The 20,507-nt window shown below is 43.6% G+C and overlaps 1 protein-coding gene across 1 annotated transcript in view; it reads right to left on the bottom strand.

The window, feature by feature from the left end:
- Nucleotides 1-20,507, bottom strand: part of FGD3 (FYVE, RhoGEF and PH domain containing 3) — a 569,969-nt gene that overhangs the window by 112,276 nt on the left and 437,186 nt on the right. Inside the window, exons 7-9 of the mRNA XM_086939157.1 lie at nt 4,545-4,701; nt 2,685-2,823; nt 249-307 (exon numbers count right to left, since the gene is read on the bottom strand). Of these exons, the coding sequence (XP_086795283.1) occupies nt 249-307; nt 2,685-2,823; nt 4,545-4,701 (355 nt within the window). The remainder of the gene's footprint in view (nt 1-248; nt 308-2,684; nt 2,824-4,544; nt 4,702-20,507) is intronic.

The raw sequence follows: 20,507 nt of genomic DNA, 5'->3' as shown, positions 1-20,507 counted from the left end.
CACCAGCCCTTGTGCCCAGAAGAGTAATTAGAACATGCCCCCTGTTGACTCCCTGGACCATTGATTTCAATGTACTGTCTTATTGTAATATGGTAGATCATACATCTTGATTAATGCTACCATCTGTAATATACTATATACTACTTTCTGTACAATATCTGTGCCACAGTTGTTCTAATAAACAGATTCAAATAGAATACATTTTTCCAAAAACGTACAAGTTTAACAATTACATAAATTACACTGACCATCTTTCGAATGGCTGCATTTGAATGGTTTGCTGCAGTAGAAATTAACTCCAATGATTCTGAAAAACAAATTACAAACTAAACATTTGTGACCCAAAAACACACACTTCAAATACTTATTGTAAATTAATTGAGACTGCCTACAGCACTCTAAGTATTTAATTTGTGGACCCCTGCTTACCTTTTTTTTAAACATTTGAATCCTTCCCCCTACTCTTGTGGATTGCACGCCTATGTAGCCTTATCACTGACGTACAAGGTGTATGCCATATAATGCAATACACTGCAACTGAAAATGCCCATCTCTGCATCTGTTCTCTATGTTGTTAAGTCTATTCATCATGCTGTTTCTTAGAAAATGGTAGTAACTGAAAAAATACTGGCAAAACAACTTTTGCAAGACTCAGACTGCCTAAACCTTGGCTGTCCATAAATGCATCCCTCGAAAAATGTAGATATGTCTAATACCACCACTACGTACTTGCCCACAAATATGCCGGATGGTATGTTAGAAAATTACGAAATCCATCAATAACATATGTGAAAAAGGAATTTGGCTGGATATGGTAAATACATTGGTGTGTCTGGAAGTATTTATGTAATTTCAAGATGTTGACAGTCTATATTTTTCACTATTTGGTCTGTGTTTTTGTAAAATATACATTTGTAGCATATCTTTGCACATGGCACCGAGCACTACACCCAATATTTGGTCTACTGTTTTTCCCCTGGAAGCTCTGAAAACGCAACTCCATAGAAATCTATCAGATGAAGGAGCTGCCTTTTGAGTCAGCCCACGCATTTAGCTCAAGTTCAAGGAAGAAATATTTTTTCAGTGTGAAGGCCACATTCAGCTTATGAGACTGATCTCTATTTCTGTCTGCTGGAAAGCTACTCAGGCTAGGTCTCTCACATTCATTTATTAACTGGCTATACTGGTAGGCCTTCTACGGTATCTGTTCAGATGGTTTCCTCCTAGCAAAGTGTCAGTAGAAATCATTTATGTTAAAGTTCCCTCCATCTATACAAATAATAATTTTTCTCTCTCTCCTTTCCTAACTAATGCACTTTGGGAGAGCGGTTGCTCCTCAGCCTTGACTTTCTGCTAACAACAAAAAAGATGACACACAATCTTTACGAGGAGCAGCACACTTTCTTAGGATAACCTAGGGCTACATGGGGAAACAAAGCTAAGACCAATATTCAGGGTCAGCCGGTATGGCTTGTGGGTCGGGGGAAGGTGTGGGGGCCAGAGGTGTGTCCATGGTGGGGGTCACAAGGGATGTCGCACGGGAGGGGCGGGGTTTAGAATTTCTTTTTTTTAAATCCTCGAGGCTGGGTCCCGCGTCTTCTGTGCTCCTATTCTCATGAGTCCACTTCCAGGAACGAGCAATGCAGCACTGTGATTGGTCTGAGCTCTGTGACATGGTGCTCAGCCAGGGGCTGTAGGGGTGGGCATGTTCTCAATGCAGGCTGTAATGCAACCTGCATGGAGAACAGGTAAGTGTGCATGACTGCTTCGGGGCAAACACTCATTGCAAACTTGAGTGGGCAAACTGCTCCGCCCCTGTCCTGCTCTGTGAGCAGAGCAGCCCTGGCCACTCTCCCGCCCGCAAAGGAAACATAACATGATAATAACTGGAAGTTATTATCATGTTATGTTTCCTCTTCTTGCACTGCTTGAAAGCAGTGGGGCAACGCTCCTCGGCCATAGCAGAGAAGCTGCCACTGCCAATATTCATTCTCTGTTGGAGTCACGTGGACTGGAACATGGTTTAGACAAGGGAGAGGGCAGGTGTAAAAGTCCAATTTACCGAATTTCTTTGTTCAATGAAACTGGAGGTGATTTATGCTAAGTAGGTGTAGTCAGGCAATCTATTTATTGAATGCAGCCATTATGATGTAGCTTCCCATGTCATGGAATGCTGCCATCTGAATGTACAGTTGGTGTTTGTCATTCTTCTGGGAGATGTACAGATGTGCCGTCAATAGACATAGTGTCTCTACTTCTCAGACTCTGAGTAGTCATTACAGAATGCATTACTAATTAAACAAGAAATGCAGAATTAAACCACATTAGCCATATTGAATACTTTTTTTTTAGTCAGGCCTTCAGTTCCACCAGACGTCTCTCTATACTGGGCTTTAGTGCCCTGAGTTATCTGAGTATTTCCACTACATTTTCTTTACTTCTACTTGAGCTGACCATGCATGTCAAAGCAATCATCACTATTATTTTTATTTGACTGTTTAAGGTCTGGTTTATCAAAGGAGACAAAAAACTAATTTTTGTTGACCCCAAATGAACTTTGATATTTATTGAATTGGATCAAATGTGCACTTTATACACCATGATACACAGATGCATTGTTTGAAGAGGGTTTCCTATCATGAAAAAGTTAAAATTCAAAAGAATCACGTGGCAAGAAAACGTACTTAAAGAATCTTTCCTGTCTGGAGAAACCTCTGGAAGTTTCTTTACGTAGTCTTTCAGCAGCATTTCATAGCGGGGAATTCTTTGCACAGGCTCAAGCATATGATGCTGTAATGTCAGGTTCCCACACACTTCATCCTTCTGTATGGAGAAAACACTACTGAAGTTATTTTTGTCATTTTGGGAACGTACTCATTCAACAATTCAACCACATTTAGTAATTCATTAAAATTGGAAGGTGGTGTACAGAGTCCTGACAGTGGCAAGATGTTAGGGATTGAAGCTCTGCTCCGAAAGATCTCACCTACATGGATGTATGCAGATGTTATATACCAAAGCAACTTCACCTGTACACGGTGTCCAAACCACTGTGTGGGAGATGACATTGAGGCTGCATACCCCTTTAAAAAAAATCTCAGAATGCTTTGATAATGGGTAATTTTTGTACAACTTAAAATTTCACATAATGCCGTAAGATACACACAAAAAAATTGATGTTTCTACCTTTGATGATTATTTCATCACTAAGAAACCTATATGTTCTTTTTCTCTTTTTTGAAAAAATTATTTTATCTTCTCTTTTTTTCTCTTTTCCTTTTTTCTCTTTTTGAGAGAAATTATGGTATTTGCCAATGTATGAATATATTTGTACTCATGGACTTTAATAAAATAAATAAAATAAAAAAAATAGAAACCTATATGTTTCAGCAGTAAACACAGCAAAGGAACATGACACATTATGATTAAATAAATAAATATTTAAATAATCATTTCAATTAGGGTATTAAACATGCCCAGTTTCTACATGCCTGGAGCATGAACAATCTGTGTGCACGTATTATGGGCATGCTGTATGTCACTAAATTAGAACATACTGTGTAGACACACCGATGGCTTCATCAAACATACATTAGACTGCAACCTGAGCAGAGCATACTAGGTTTAATACTTTTTAAGAAAATCAGCAAACACATACTGAAGTTCAAAATGTTCTCAATTATAAGCCCAAAGAAGACTGGATATTATGAGAATATACAATGACATGCCCAGAGCTTTGAGTGTAATGCAGATGTCTAAACAAACACAATGACTAAATTTCAGAATGCAATTAATCCAGACATGAATGGAACAGGGCCAAACGTTAGTGTTTGACACATGTTCCTGCCATGTATTGAAAATACAGGGAGCAGTGGAGAAAAGTTGAAATTAACTAGCAGGGTAGTAGCTGTTAAATAGTGAAAGTATAGCTTGATGACGTGGCTGGTAAAGTAATATGTGGTTTTGCCAATTAAGTTGCTTTTGATCCATTTATGCTGCATAAAAAATGAAACATATGGTCTTAAACAATCTTCATTACGATTTCTTATTTTCTTTTACAGAGAAAGGCTAATAGCAGCAGATGTTACGCACAATCTCCTATCCCTTCTTTCCAGAAGTGCTGCAATATTAATCCTCATTTTATTGTCGCTCTGTTATCCATTGCTTTAAAAATCCTTTTTTTGGTCTTTTTAATGCTAGAACAAGTCAAGAAAGAGCCAACAAACAAAGACCTATATGTACAGCATTTTAGGGAAGTCTTTACATTTCGTAATCATTTCTTTCGCTTTTAAGCATGAAAATTTCCAAGAAAAATGTTACTGAATTAGTATTTTAAAGAACATAAGGATTTTCATTCTCTGTGTTTAAAGAATATGTAAAGATATAAGCTAGCATAGATACACCATTTTATGCATAATTTATTCATACCCAAACTGACCAGTACAGCAGAAGTTATGCCACATAGTAGAACTAAGGCTGGGAACTCACATTCAAGGAAGATGCTTTGCGTGGAGCTGAACAACATCTATTACACAATAGAGTACCTGGATATTCTGAATGACATCTTTAAATGGTGAGGACCTCTGCATCCATGTGTTGACCATGTCCATGGCTCTGTCAAAGTTCTTCACATACTCGCCGTACATCTTCAAAAATGGGGCGAGTTTCTGAAGGATATCTCCTATGCGGGGATTTGTATTCCTTTGGGATGAAAAGCATGAAACGTTGAACGAAAAATGCAACACAAATTTTTAAAGCCACATGTTAGAACCGGGGTCTTTGGTTGGCAGAGGCATGCATCCTGTTCAAGCAGAAACCAACACTCTGATCAGGGTAAGCTAGATATACGCTAAATGATAACCTGTGCTCACCCTATGGCAGCTTGGTACAGGGCAGGCAGGCTTATCTAAAGAGGCAATGAGCAAAGTATTTGTGCAACACTTGCATCCACACACACACACACACACACACTGTAACACAATGAAAACACCACAAAAATACTAATCACAGAGTTAGAAAAATAGATTATATTTTTATGAGTAAAACAAGACCAAAAAGATAAAAACCTAATAAGTAGAACCAGAGTTATTAAAGATTAAATCAAAATCTAGTGCTTAGAGTCAAATAGCGTTTAGGGGTTACTTGCTGTCGAGCTGGACCAGGGTAAATCCAGAGTTCAGACCAACCACAATTGAGGAGGGGCATAGACTTCAAAGGCTTGATGACTCAGTTCCTATCTGAGCAGACGATGGAGGCTTCGTCACCAAAATTCCTTTATGATGCAGGCACTGCATGGGCTTAGAGTCGCGCAGTCTGTCAAAGCAATGTCGCAAATCGACTTCTGCATCAGTGTTGAAAGGCAAAGTTGTCACTGCGTTGATTTTAATGATTCTGGACAGCAGAAATCACCTTTCAAGGGCCCAGGACTGGATTAGCACTACTTGGCATGGCAAGACTCACAGATGGCAGAGTCCAGGTTGCTGTTGCAGAGTTGAAGGAAGTCTTTGATGGTCCAGAGACTTTAGAAAACGGGGTAAACCAGCAAGCCCTTGGAGTCACTCTGGGTTAAAATGTGATGGGCCCAGTCCTGGTCCTCAGGAGGACAGAGATCAGCAGGCAGCAGGATAGCACAGCAAAGCAGAAAGGAGTGTTTCCAGAGCAGCAGTCAAGCAGGGTGGCAATCCTTGTAGCACGGCAGTCTATACTCCAGGCAGAGTTCTTCACAGGTCGAGTAGTGTACTATCTTGGTAGGGTCAGAGCCACAGTACTTATACCCAGTTTTGCTGCTGAAGTAGGGGTGACTTCAAAGAAGGGTATTTGAAGTGCATACTTTCCCTTACCTGGCTCTAGACTATCAGTAAGGGGAAATCAGCCCTTTGTGTGGGAAACAGAACTCTGCCTATTCCAGTGTAAGAAGAGTCAGCTTCCCCCCTCTTCCGGAATAGAAAGAGCTATCAGAATTCCGATGAGTTCTCTGTCACACCTACCCTTTCTGTGTTTGTGGCTGCCTAGAGAGAATACACAAAGCGTAGCTGTCACCCACCCAGACATGTATTGGAAACAGGCTACAAGCACACAGAGCAGTAAAGAGAAATGTCCACTTTCTAAAAGTAGAATTTCCAAAATAGTAATGTTAAATCCAACTTTACCATTAAAGAGGATTTATCATTACCATTCCAAAGATATAAAACATGATGCAGCTACTCCTTTCTGATCTGGAATTACGCCTTTAACATGTTTTAAAGAATTCACAATGTTAACCTATGAAAGGAGTAGGCCTCACAGTAGTGAAAAATGAATTTGAGTGTTTGCCACTAACAGGACATGCACAACTTAACAGTACAAGTCCTACCTTTTATTTACACAGCACCCTGCCCTAGAGCTATATAGGGCCTTCTCTAGGGGAGACTTACGTGTAATAAAAGGGGAGTTTATGGCTTTGCAAGTAGTTTTAAATGCCAAGTCGAAGTGGTAGTAAACTGCACACAAAGGCCCTGTGATGGCAGGCCTGAGCCAGGTTTGAAAGGCTACTTTTGTGGATGGAACAATCAGTGCTGCAGGCCCACTAGTAACAATTAATTTACAGCCCCATGGTATATGCTATACCACTATACAAAGGACTTATAAGTAAATTAAATATGCCAAACAGATGTAAACCAATTAAACCATGTTTATAGGAGAGATCACATGCACTTTAGACTGGTCAGCATTGGTAAAATGCTTAGAGATCTAAAGCCAACAAAAAGAAAGTCAGAAAAAGAGGAGGTGGAGGAAGGCAAAAGGTTTGGGGCGACCCTTCGGCAAGGGCCATTTTCCAACACTACATTTTGAACAAAATATAATATTTCCAATTCACGTATATGTAGTGGGTGCCCATTAGTGCTCAATAGTTTGCACCAGGTACTCTCCTGTAGTTATGATGGCAGATACCAAAACACCATTTTGGATTAAACCTGTCCATTAAATTATGTATTTCATTATTCTGCAAAGACATACCGGAAAGTTATTCATTCAGACTACTTAAGTAGACATGAGAAATGTTTCAATAGGTAAAAAAGGATTTATAAAATATGCTGAGAAACAAAGAAAACAATCAAAGCTTCTTTGGTAGGCCAGCCAGTCAAGATATTGGTCTTAGAATCTACACTCGAAACTGTGAAGGAGTGTATCAGTCATAAATGTTTTATTGTTTAACACATATAATAATTGCAATCATTATGAAGAAAGACAAACACATCAAACAAAAAGTTCCAATCCGATCACCTACGCTCCTCAAACACAAAAATTAAAAAGCATCTTTAGTCGCCAAACTGATGAGAAAAACAATTCCAGATTTCATGTTCTTGAACCAATATATTCTTCTCATAAGTCAATGATAATAACATCAATGATTACGACACAGAAACAAATACAAGTTGAAGATGTTACTTACATTGGAGTGCTTACTTTACATTTTGTTTTAAAGAATTTAGCAATAGAAGAACAGAGCTGTGCATTGTCCCCATTCAGATACATATCTAATACACTGGTGAGAAAGTTTTAAAATCCGCCTTATTAATGGCGGCATAAAGTGACTACTTTGCATCAAATACAGATTAAATTAAATTCATGTTCTGTCAGCCTAAAAGTCTACAGGCACCATCCTCTATGTTGACTCTGACTGCTTTTTGCATTATTCTGCAATAGGTAGCACAGGAAACTGGAACTCAACGTTATGTGATGGATACACGTAGAGGCTTATTTAGTGTTTGGCGGGATGGAAACTCTACCACAAATGTTGCAGATATTTCAACTGGCATATTACCAGTGCATTATAACCTATACACTTGCAATATGGCTGACTGGATATCCACAATGTTTGTGACGGAGTATACCATCCACCAAACTCTAAATGAGCCTTTCTTTTTTTTTACTTTCCCAAGTTCCACTCTAAATGAAATATATCTATGAATTTACATGGATAAAATATGGCTATGGGCCATGTCCATATAGCATGAACATATTGTTAACTATCCTTTACAGGCATGTGTATATAAGAGTGTTACTGTGATGTTTCTCAATAAATTGACAGCTTCAGATCTTCAATTGATATTTGTAGGTACTTCATCCAAGGATTATGGGATGTTTCATTCCTAGCGTTTATTACCAGACATAATTTGACATTTTGGGCCTCATTACGATGTCAGTCAAAAAGCATTCTGATCGACTCAGTGTCGGAATGGTTTCTGACCGACTCGGGTTTGGGGAGTCCGACTGACTGATTACAATGGTTCCGAAACCCGTTCGGTAAGAATCACATTGACTTTAATGGGAGCCTGTGTTCCGACTGACAACACAGGTTCTAATTGAAGAAAGGGGTGGTCGTGGAAAACTGTGCACCCGCTGGCAGGCACCCCATGGTGGCTGCCACACTGTGCATGGTTGTAAAAAGGGGTCCCATGGGTACCCAAACAGGCCCCAACCGGAGTACTCTGGGTGAAGGGGGGCCTGCTTCAGGCACCCAAAGTAAGATTCTGACAGCCGATCTGCGTCAGACAAACAGAGTTGGAAAGCCTGCTTGAATCAGACATCGTAATCTGTTGGTCCGAAATGCGGTCCATAGAGCCGTACAAGTTGGCTCCGACCGACTCGGTTCCTCTGAATGCCGATTGGAACTGAGTCAGAAGGACCAAACGGTTACCTACCATCGTAATCGATCAGTCTGAAATGTTTGCGAGTCAGTCGGAAACATGGGTTCAAACACGGATTTCGGACAAACCGAATGCCTTTAGGAGCATTTCTGACCGACATCATAATGAGGCCCTTAGTATATCCTATATACCACAAAGCAATCTGAAACATCACTTTAAATACAGTACCAAAATACCAAGTCATTGTCTGTTCAACCCCAAAGAGGATTTGCGGTTCGTGAGCAATGCAACTGCTTTAGGGGGTTAACAGTTCGAAATCCATGACTGCTAATCCCCAAACAGTAATACATCAGTTTGGAAACGTGCCCTGAGATTGTAGTACTTGAGCCTGTAGTCTGAGGACTTTGCAAATCTTTTTCAGGATTTGCAGTTCCCGACGTCTGTAATGGCAGCTGAAGCTCATAGTACCGATCCCAGCCTCCATTTTAGGTGTCAGGGACTTATGCATCCCTAAGAGAATTTATTAAGCCTGTAACTCTTTATATACGATTCTTTTAATTTATTAACAATTGGGGCACTTTGAAGGTTCCCCAATAGGGCCCTGAGAGATCCAGATGTGCACATGCTGGCCCCTTTTATGACCTTTTTTTCGCTTTACGTTCAGGAAGCAGGCCCATGCCCCACATCCTGAACTTTGTACCACAGGAGGAATTCTTCTCTTGCAGCAGCCAATCAGATAACTAGTATACATTGTACCAACTTAAGGATTGCTTATCCAAAAGGGATGACGGGAGAAAGAGCTCCCTTGTCCGATCGAATACTTTTTTAAAATTTCTGTATTCCCAAATATTACAGATAAAGAAAACTGTTAAGCATTTAAAGCCAACTCAACAACCTTTCTTAACATTTATATTTTAAAAAACGACAGGGAAAATGTACATCAAACCAAAAAAAGCATGATTTCTGAGCGAAGTTCTATTTACATGCCATGTTTGGTGTAAAGTTGTTTGGGTTGTAGGCACAAGCTCAATTTCCTATTGCCTCACATGCCTAAAAAAACTCAGATAGGAGGCAGAACTCTTAACAACTTAACTTTGGAATACTTCACGGCCAGAACAGAAATCCCAATTTATCAATACTGGAAACAAATCTGAGGAAATAAAAGTGGAAGAATACCAATGGCTGTGTGGATATCTCCACTTCCCTCAACTCTCCCGCACCGTCAATGCCATGTGCTAAAAGTTATGTGCATCATTGCTCTCTACTCCGGTCCCCTGTACTCACTCATGAAAAGTCAGGACAAGTATTTTTAGCACTCAAAGCAACTATGATGGCCTGCAATTCGTTACAAGTTTATGAGGAAATAGAACATTGGAATTTTGGGAGCTCCATTGAAAACAATGGAATCCTCCAGGCTTCCAATGGCCGGTAGAAGCCTGGGGGTACAACATTTCAATGTTTGTTCACAGCTTTTGCTGTGAACAAAAGGCCTCACAAAGCCAGAGGGGATTTAATTTCCCTCAGGCTCCGTGAGGCCTTTGTTTTACAAATTAGAACCTATTGCCCTCTAAGGGCAGAATGTTCTAATAGCCTTAAAGCCCTCAATGGCTCTACCGGCCATTAAAGGCCCGCTCCCTTATTAAAGGCCCTCGCCTACGGCTCAACAAAGCCTTGAAAGTCAGGGCCGCAAGTCAGGTTTGTGAGAAATATAAATAAAAATTTTCAATACTTGTCAGAACTTCTAAATTCTCTGAAATGAGACATCCTAAGAAATTAACTAATCTCACAGCATGCACACTATATCCCACTGACGAGCTCGAAACAGGGCAGAAAACGTCAAATTGTTTAACCCCTTGCATGCTGATGACGGCCCCCATCTGTCATGCACTACAGGGTTCGTGTGCTGATGACGGCTGGGGGCCGTCATAAACCCGCCCACTCGTGATTTTGCCGCACAGGCGCAGAATCGCGGCAGCATGCAAGGGGTTAAATAATAAGTCTGTCTCTGGATGATCATCTCACATTTAAAGTTACGTTATCAAGTATGCCTACAAATTACAGCTAAAAACCTCTATTTTAGGAACGGAGGAGGGTAGACAGCTATAGGAAATATTTTTCTATAGGTCAATATGATTATCTTTAACAATAGAAATTCAGGTAGCGTCCATGTTTTTATTTAGTATGATAAGATCCATAGGAAGTAGCAAAATGACAGATCGATTTAGTAAACATATTGCAGAGGAGTACTGCAGAGTAACAGAATTGTTTGATGCATTATTGTGATGTATTGCAAATGAAAAACGAGTACTAACACAACAGACCAGGATATAGTTCACAGTTAATAACCCCTTTTAATTAAGCTAGATTTAGCAGCCACTTCTATATTGAGCTAACACACTTTTGATAATAACAAACATGAGAATCAAAAACAGATTATATAATGGAACAATGACGCCCGTACAGATACTGACCTTTGCCCACTGAACACAAAGGAGGTCTCCTGTTAGATAAAATACTGACTCTATTCAGGACAAGTGGCCTGGACACAGCATAATTGTGGAAAGGGGCGACCACTCGGTCCCCCCGAACGTATGGTGGAGTGCCTCGATCCCCCCGGGAAGCCATTTTTGGGCGGGAGGCGTGTCTCGGCTGGTATGCCCGAAGCGGCGTAGCCGGGGCGCGCTTTTTCCCGCCCTAGAGTGGGCTGGCCTAGACACCGACGTAGCCAGCCCCGCCCTAGGGGCGGGCAGGGGCGGGTTCTCGCCCGCCCTGAAGACGGATAAAAGAGACGCAAGACCAGAAGACGTCCTCTTGTTCTTGTGCTCCGAAGCTGCACCTCCTCGCTACACGTGAGCTCGGGACAGAACGAAGAGCCAATTTTGAGCGTTTTGATCCTTTTCTTTGTCTTCTAGATACTTCCTCGGGGAGATGCCCAAGAAAGGCGCGAAGAGAATGACGACCGACCAGATGGTGCGGGCCCTTTGCAAAGAAGTGTCCGACATAAAGAAACGGTTGGCAGAACGGGACGGGGAGGAGGGTACGGGCCCTGCGCCGGCTGGAGGGAGACCTAAGAGGCCGAGAAGGGTTCCAGCCGGTGGAGACGTCCCGGTTCCCTCTACCCCGCTCGAGGCGCCGACCCCAGTACCGATCGAGGGGAATCCAATCCCTGTTGTCGTCACCCCGACACCCAAGGGAGACATGCCCCCCGAGCTGGCAGCACAGCTAGCAGCATGGTTGGGGGATAGTAGTGATGGCGCCGCGGCTGCCGAGGCACAGGCGCTGATAAAAGGACTTCGTGAGAAAAGGGAGGCGGCTAAAGACAAGCCGCCAGCGGCAGAAGTCGCGTCCGGTTCAGGTAAGCGGCCATTGCCGATTGCAAGGGACGAGTCAGCACCCTCTCGTAGAGAGAGACTGGGACAACATGTGCCTTTGGCTATAAAGGAAAAGATCTGGTCTGGGGAGTATGTGAATATTTTCTCCTTGCTTGTTGACCATTATGATATGGAGCATGTTAAAAGTCAGAAGGACTTAATGCATCCGAGTGTTTGGCGCGCAAAAATGGCCGCCTTTAAGGTGAATGAGACTATTGGCAACTGGGGCAATGCGTGGGGTATTTTCACATCGATTTTGGGGGGACGTAGGCCCGAGTTGCTTCCTGAGTTTCCCGTTTATCAATCACGAATTATGGGGTACTCGACATCGTATCAAGGTAACCATTGGTTTTGTTATGACAACCTGTTCAGGAAAGAGAAGGAACATAACAAGAGTTTGACTTGGGATTGTTACGATTCTGTAACATGGGATAAAATGAAAGAATCGGGAATGTTAAGAATGCCATTGGTTGGGAGCAATGTTGATTACTCCCGCCAAAATGTGGGGACGCCCTTTCGACCAAGTACGAGCACCGACGACCAGTCGAGGCCCGCAGGCAATACAGGGAGAAAGGGTTTCTGTTTTAATTTTAACAAAGGGAAATGTACCAGGCCTCCGGGATTGTGTAAATTCAAACACGAATGTAGTACGTGTGGGTCGTCCCATCCTGAGTCATCGTGCAGAGCCAGAACGGGTGAGAATGGGGGTAAGGGGGGCGCCAAACAGGTCTAAGCTTGGCCGAGGGGCGCCGTTACCAACCCCGATTGATACCTTGGCAATGATTCCCTGGCTCAGCGAATACCCGGATCGTACTTCTGCCGGGGTGCTGCGGAACGGTTTTTCACATGGTTTCCGCATCCCGGTGGGGGACTTTCAGGGGGTAGGGATGTGCAAAAATCAACTTTCCGTGTTACAACATACATCTGTAGTGCATGAGAAAATTCAGAAAGAGGTTAGCCGGGGACGGGTTGCCGGCCCGTTTAGTGTACCCCCGGTACCGAATTTTGTTTGTTCTCCGTTAGGGGTGGTCCCCAAGAGGGACCCAGGTGAGTTCCGTTTGATCCATAATCTGTCTGCTCCACATGGTCTTTCGGTGAACAACGCAATTGATCCGGAAGTTTGTTCGGTGCGATACGCATCGTTTGATGAGGCAGTAGCCATCTTGAATCGCCTGGGGCCCGGGACGTTGATGGCGAAATCTGATATCGAGTCAGCGTTCCGGTTGCTCCCGGTACACCCAGACGATCAGCGTCTTTTGGGATTCGGGTTCCAGGGGTCATTTTACATGGATAGGTGTATGCCAATGGGTTGCTCTATATCATGTGCTTATTTTGAGCAATTCAGTACTTTCCTGCAATGGGTGTTTACTAAGAAAACGGGTTTTCGAAATGTAATGCACTACCTTGACGACTTTTTGTTCCTGGGCTCCGCCGGAAGTCCCGAATGTGCCCAGGCCTTAGATGAATTCTGTGTGTTGATGGGTCATTTTGGCGTGCCATTGGCACCGGGTAAGACTATGGGTCCCACGACTTGCCTCGAGTTTTTGGGGATCGAGTTGGACTCAAGGGAGGGGTGTTTCCGTTTACCAGCTAGCAAAGTGTTGAAATTCAGGACAGCCCTTCAAGTATGTTTAAATACACCTAAGGTTACACTGCACCAGTTGCAACAATTAGTGGGAAAGTTGAACTTTGCCTTGAGGGTGATCCCAATGGCTCGCCCGTTTTCCCGCTCGATTGCCCAATCAATGGTTGGCTTAAGAGAGGGGCATCATCGCACGAGATTATCGGCCGAGGTCCGCCAGGACATGCGGATTTGGTTAGCATTTTTGGCGGACTTCAATGGCCGAGTCGTCTGGAACAAGCCAGCCGTGTCCTCCGAAGAGCTTGGGCTATGGACAGATTCAGCAGGAAGTATAGGTTTTGGCGCCATCTTCGGCACAAAATGGTCTGCACAAAAGTGGCCCCTATGGTGGCACGAGAAGGGGCTGACGGGTAATATAGCTTTCCTTGAACTATTTCCCATTCTGGTGGCCCTGAGAACATGGCCAGACGGGTTCAGAGATCATTCTGTCGTGTTCTGGTCCGACAATATGACCGTGGTAGAATGCATCAATAGTCAGGCAGCCCGTTGTAAATTGATTTTGAGGCTGCTCAAAGAAATTGTCTTACTGTGTATGCAACTGAACGTGATATTCAGAGCAAAACATGTCCCAGGGGTGATGAATCAGGCTGCTGATGCACTGTCTCGTTTTCACATGCAGGCTTTCTCGGGTTTCCTTCCTTCAGCGGACCCAGAGCCGGCACCCTTCCCCGAAGCTCTCTGGTCTCTCGGTGCCCCGAACTTCGTCACCTCGTGGGAGAGAGTCTAGCACCCAGGACAAGGAAGGCATATGAAGGGGCGTTTCAGGCCTATTTAGCCTTTTTAGGGGCAGAGAGAGGGGGACTGTGGGGGCAGGAAGAGTGTGTAGTACTTTTTCTGATGTCTTTACGTAGGGCTGGGAAATCGGTGGCTACGGCCCAAAGGCATCGTGCCGCCATTTCCTTTGTTGCCAAGGCCCATGGCATCCAGGACCCGACAGCGTCTTTTACAGTACAAAAAGCGCTGCGTGGGTGGCAACGCCTAGAGGGTCGCAGAGTAGACGTAAGACGACCGATAGGTCTGGATAGGTTGGCCCAGTTACTGGCCTCACTCCCTAACACGTGCTCGTCCCCTTTCGAGACCTGTTTGTTCCGGACTGCATTTACGCTGGCATTTCACGGGGCTATGAGAGTTAGTGAGCTGGTTGCAAGGAACAAACAGGATGTGTCGGGGGGCTTGTGCAGGGAACATGTCCAGATCAGGGGCGATGCGATGATTGTCTCCTTTCTCAGGTCCAAGTCCGACCAAGACGGGAGGGGGGACTGCACGATCATTCGCCGGACCCCCGGATCCTCCATGTGTCCGGTACAGTGCATAGAAGACTACCTAGCACGAAGGGTGGCATCATGGGGGGGGACATTGTTGAGGCATGCAGACGCCACCCCACTGACGAGGTTTCAGTTTCAGCGGGTGCTTGCAATGGCCATTGCCGCAACGGGCTTGGACCCGGGCGAATTTGGGACCCATTCCTTTCGGATAGGGGCTGCCACTGAAGCTACAGCCAGGGGTCTTAATGTAGAACAAGTAAAACGTGTGGGGCGTTGGTCCTCCAATTGTTATAAGAGGTACGTGCGATTGCACATGTTGTGAAGCTGTAATCATGTACTCACGCCTCTTGTCTTTGTTTGTTTTCAGTTGCGCAAGCCTACGAGGCAGGGCGGACTGTGCAGTCGACCCAACACCAGGCCAGCGGTTGCACATCACCGGCTGTAAGGAAGGAGGTGTGGGTCGTGGGCCACTCATACGTGAGACGGGCCGCGGACGTATTCAAAGCAGGTGACATGATTCACGTACCTGGGGAATACGGGTACAGAGTGTCCTTCTACGGAAGGGGCGGTCTCTGTATTGACCAGTTTCAGGCATTTTTTGAGGGTTTGTTAGAGCGGATGAGGTCACCGCCGTCCATAGTCATAGTGCATTTAGGGGGTAATGATTTGGTCACTACCGGTAGACGACTTCTCCTGGAGACTATGCTTTCCACGGTAAGTTGGTTAGCAAGGAGAGTTCCGGGGTGCATAATTGCGTGGTCTCATATGATCCCACGAAAAGTATGGCGGGGGGCTATCTCGATCCCTGCTTTAAATCATTCTGTTAGAAAACTGAATAACAAAGTGAGTAGGTTGTTCCGTTCCAAGACATTGCATTCGATCTCGCATAGTTGTATTAATGATGACAGTATGTATCTGGGGGATGGTGTGCATTTGTCGAGGGTGGGGAATGAGTTACTCATAGGAGACTTCTTAGCCTGGTTAAAATCATTAAAACATGACCTTTAGGTAGGAGTTTTGTGGGGGGTCCGGATAGCCGGTCAACTATCCGGACCTGTGGCGGTAAGGTCATGATCGGTGAGCACTAATTGGTAGATCCCTATGAGTGGGCGTCACCCAACACGGATGGGAGCGCTCGGGAGAGGTGGCCATTGGCCCCTCAGTGGGGAGGCGGTCCCGTCTAAGGGCGGGTCGCCGGAAGTAAAGGAAAGGCGGTCAAGGCCCCTTCCTTTGTAGGAGGGGTTACAGCCCCCTCCTGGGGAATTTCCCGGGGCCAGGGTCATCTGCGACGGCAGATGCGGTAAGTTGTGTGGGATGGGGGGAGGTCCACGATACCTTCTAGATACCACACACAAGTCTTCGAACGACCTTTAAATGGCGTCGAGTCTTAAGTGCCCCCGTCAAGTCAAGGGAAATTGTTAGTAGTTGCACTTGAGGTAAGCCTCTGTGCTGTCGCCCCTCACAAGTGGGAGGGGTAAGTCTGGTTAGGGATCTTGACACCGGTTATGACCTTGCCGTTGGCCCTTAAACGTTAGGATGTACAATTTCAGTGTTTCTAGAGAATGTTTTTGTTGGATGCTAGTTCGGCTAGGAGAAACTCTGTATTAGAGAATATGTTAAGGTGAGCCAAACATCGCAATGTGATAATGAAATTGTACATAAAATGAAACGTTTAATGTTTTAATTTTTTGTTTTAATAAATACGGCCGGGGGAGGGTCACTCCCTCCCCACATCCAAAAACTTCAAGAACTGTTTCCGGTTTCCCTCCTTTTGGGGATTGTGTTGAGAGGGGGTGGCGGGTATCTCAGCCATATGGAAAGGGGCGACCACTCGGTCCCCCCGAACGTATGGTGGAGTGCCTCGATCCCCCCGGGAAGCCATTTTTGGGCGGGAGGCGTGTCTCGGCTGGTATGCCCGAAGCGGCGTAGCCGGGGCGCGCTTTTTCCCGCCCTAGAGTGGGCTGGCCTAGACACCGACGTAGCCAGCCCCGCCCTAGGGGCGGGCAGGGGCGGGTTCTCGCCCGCCCTGAAGACGGATAAAAAGAGACGCAAGACCAGAAGACGTCCTCTTGTTCTTGTGCTCCGAAGCTGCACCTCCTCGCTACACGTGAGCTCGGGACAGAACGAAGAGCCAATTTTGACCCACCCACCAGCCCCTGAGGACAGCAAGTTGTTGTGCAATAAAGTGAATTTATAAGTTTGTTTTTCCATTCCGTTTACAGGCTGTGAAAGTATCAGTTTGTTGTTGATCATAATAAAGTATGGTGAATATTGTGTAGGTTGTTTCGATTAAAATGATTTGATGTAGTGTTGCATTTTTAGCATGTTCCTTCTGTCGTAGCGACCAATGTTTTTTGTAGGTTTGAATAAAAATTGTCGTATTTATTTTTTGGTAGGCGGTAAGGTCATGATCGGTGAGCACTAATTGGTAGATCCCTATGAGTGGGCGTCACCCAACGCGGATGGGAGCGCTCGGGAGAGGTGGCCATTGGCCCCTCAGTGGGGAGGCGGTCCCGTCTAAGGGCGGGTCGCCGGAAGTAAAGGAAAGGCGGTCAAGGCCCCTTCCTTTGTAGGAGGGGTTACAGCCCCCTCCTGGGGAATTTCCCGGGGCCAGGGTCATCTGCGACGGCAGATGCGGTAAGTTGTGTGGGATGGGGGGAGGTCCACGATACCTTCTAGATACCACACACAAGTCTTCGAACGACCTTTAAATGGCGTCGAGTCTTAAGTGCCCCCGTCAAGTCAAGGGAAATTGTTAGTAGTTGCACTTGAGGTAAGCCTCTGTGCTGTCGCCCCTCACAAGTGGGAGGGGTAAGTCTGGTTAGGGATCTTGACACCGGTTATGACCTTGCCGTTGGCCCTTAAACGTTAGGATGTACAATTTCAGTGTTTCTAGAGAATGTTTTTGTTGGATGCTAGTTCGGCTAGGAGAAACTCTGTATTAGAGAATATGTTAAGGTGAGCCAAACATCGCAATGTGATAATGAAATTGTACATAAAATGAAACGTTTAATGTTTTAATTTTTTGTTTTAATAAATACGGCCGGGGGAGGGTCACTCCCTCCCCACATCCAAAAACTTCAAGAACTGTTTCCGGTTTCCCTCCTTTTGGGGATTGTGTTGAGAGGGGGTGGCGGGTATCTCAGCCATATGGGCCTGAGGACTTAGAAAGAACTTCCTTACCCAGTGGACTACGTAAAGCTAGTCTTCTTACAGTAATTTCAGGGTGCACGATCTTTAAACTGGACTTAGGGACACTAAGTCATAGAAGTCTTAACTTAATGGCATTTTAATTAGCAACAAGCACTGGCAAATTCAATAGGCCAGGTCTTTACAAACTGTGCGATAGCTCAATCTTTTTGTCTTTTTGTTACAAGCAAACCTCGCAAAAAAAGACAAATAACAATTAAATGAAGTCGCATTTTACATTTAAAAAACAAACATTCACTGACGTGGCAGGTTCAGTAGATATGTTTTAAAAAAAATAACCTTTCAGGTGTGCCATGCATTTTGTTATGATTTATATGGAGAAGACAGGAATAAGTAACAAAGCCCTCATAACACTGGCAGCTACAATGTTACTTAAACACTTTGTAACTTTAAAAATGAAACGAAAAATACATGAACATCTAAATGGGAATCCAAATGCAGGTATAATAAATAGTTGGCATTCAAAGTTTATAAACTAAAAACAAAAGAAAAAAAGCGCACTTCGATGCACCTTTGTCACTGTCGAGAATGTTTTTTATTTTTTAGTGGATGTGAGCAATGTGCACAAGGTTTCTGCAGTCACTCAAAATTTAGGAAGTCAATTGATAAAACGGGCTGACCCATTACCCAAAGGTGTAGGGTACGGTAAGCAGAATTTAGAATGCCATTTTAACAGATTTATGTATGAAGCCCTCTGGCCAAAAAGGACCTCTAAGTATATATATATATATATATTATGTTTTCATTTTAAGAAAAAACAATAGTCTGAGGAAACACCAATACCTATCTCAATAGCAAGTGTTAAATATGGCTAAGTAGAACAAGGACGTTGATGGCAGATGATATTTTCCTCTACACCACCTCCAGTGATTTTTTTTCTTTCAAGTTCTGGGTGCAACGCCTGCCAACCATGAATCTACAGTTTGCTCTTGGGCTCGCAATGGTCGGGAAAGAGACACAAATTCGAAACATAAATTACAATTTACCTAAAGCACTGACAATGTATGCTGTTTTTAGACCGTTTTAGCATCTAGCCACTAGATGGCAGACGTACGCAAAACATAAATTCACAAAACTTTCAGCTGAAAAATCAGTATTGCAAATACATTAGTGTTCGTATACCTATATGATCAGATGAATCTAGCAGTCAACCCGGATTCTGTGCGCTTCTCCATTCTTTCTTCTAAAACCTATATATTTCTCTTTCATCTATTTTCGTTTCTTCCCATTGTAACGTTTTTCAATTCTAGGCATACATTTCACTTTTCTCCACTTGTTCTTGTGTGTTTTCTCACCGATTTCTTTTTGGGTCATTTACCTTCATCTCGTCATTCCCATTCTTATCCTGCTAGTAAATTAATTCCAGCAGATTTGCCCAGTGTAAACTCTTGTCAACAAATACCGCCAAGTGAGCAGTGCTCACACCTCCTTTCTCTATACGGTTTCTACAATCTCCCTACTTCTTGCAGGCTGTTGAATCTCTGCCCATGAGGGTCCTTAAAACTCCTAGTTCGATTTATTCAATCCCCACTTCAAAGTTGTGCATTCACACGAGCTTGCAATCCTCACAGACCCTACATATGTATCTAGTATACTTTCACCCACCAGCTCCCTTCACTTTGAGTGACTGCATAATAGCTGTGCACATTGCCCACATCCGCTTGAACATAGGTCTTTTCTCTTCTGTGACAAAGCTGCTTTAAAAAGTGTTTGATTTTTTTAAAATTATTTTGTATATTGTCAATACCAGCTATGTATTTTGCCATTACATTGAGGTGTCCAGTTATATTTATAAGTGTTTACGTAACACTATTGCTGCCTGTGAATTGAGAGCTTAGTTATGTTGCATTTATTCTGGTCTCCTTCACAATAATATTACTAATAATACCAATAATAAAAATTCTATGCACGGTACAACTAAAAAATGTATTGTATAAAAATATCACTCCTGAAATTGCCACATCGAAGCATGAATTTTAAATATTTTTAACTGGAAGTGCAAGCATATGACAGCTACGTTTAGGTTTCTTTTTTGTGGCACATATCTGCAATAAACAATACATAAGAATTAACCATTGCAAAGCCAGTTCTAATGACTATGCCAATGATTGATGAATAATCGCCCAAACAGCCTTTGCTGGAAAAGGGATTACAAAAAAAAAAAAAAAAAAAGCGGCATGTGGCCCTATGCATCTTTTAACAAGTCTGGTAAATTATGATCAATCATATACATGTGTGTCCACCATACAGTTCACATAAAATTAGATTCTCAATCCTTTTGTTCAGGGTTGTTTTGTAGCTTTATTTCAGGAGACGTCACAGCCAACACGTGTTTCGTCGGTTTGGGGAATATAACCCCCGACTTTCTCAAAACAACCCTGAACAAAAG

This window comes from Lissotriton vulgaris, chromosome 9 (assembly GCF_964263255.1).
Source record: "Lissotriton vulgaris chromosome 9, aLisVul1.2, whole genome shotgun sequence".
Classification (NCBI taxonomy): domain Eukaryota; kingdom Metazoa; phylum Chordata; class Amphibia; order Caudata; family Salamandridae; genus Lissotriton; species Lissotriton vulgaris.
The sequence above is the reverse complement of the archived record's forward strand: the minus strand, read 5'-3'. Positions and strand labels throughout refer to the sequence as shown.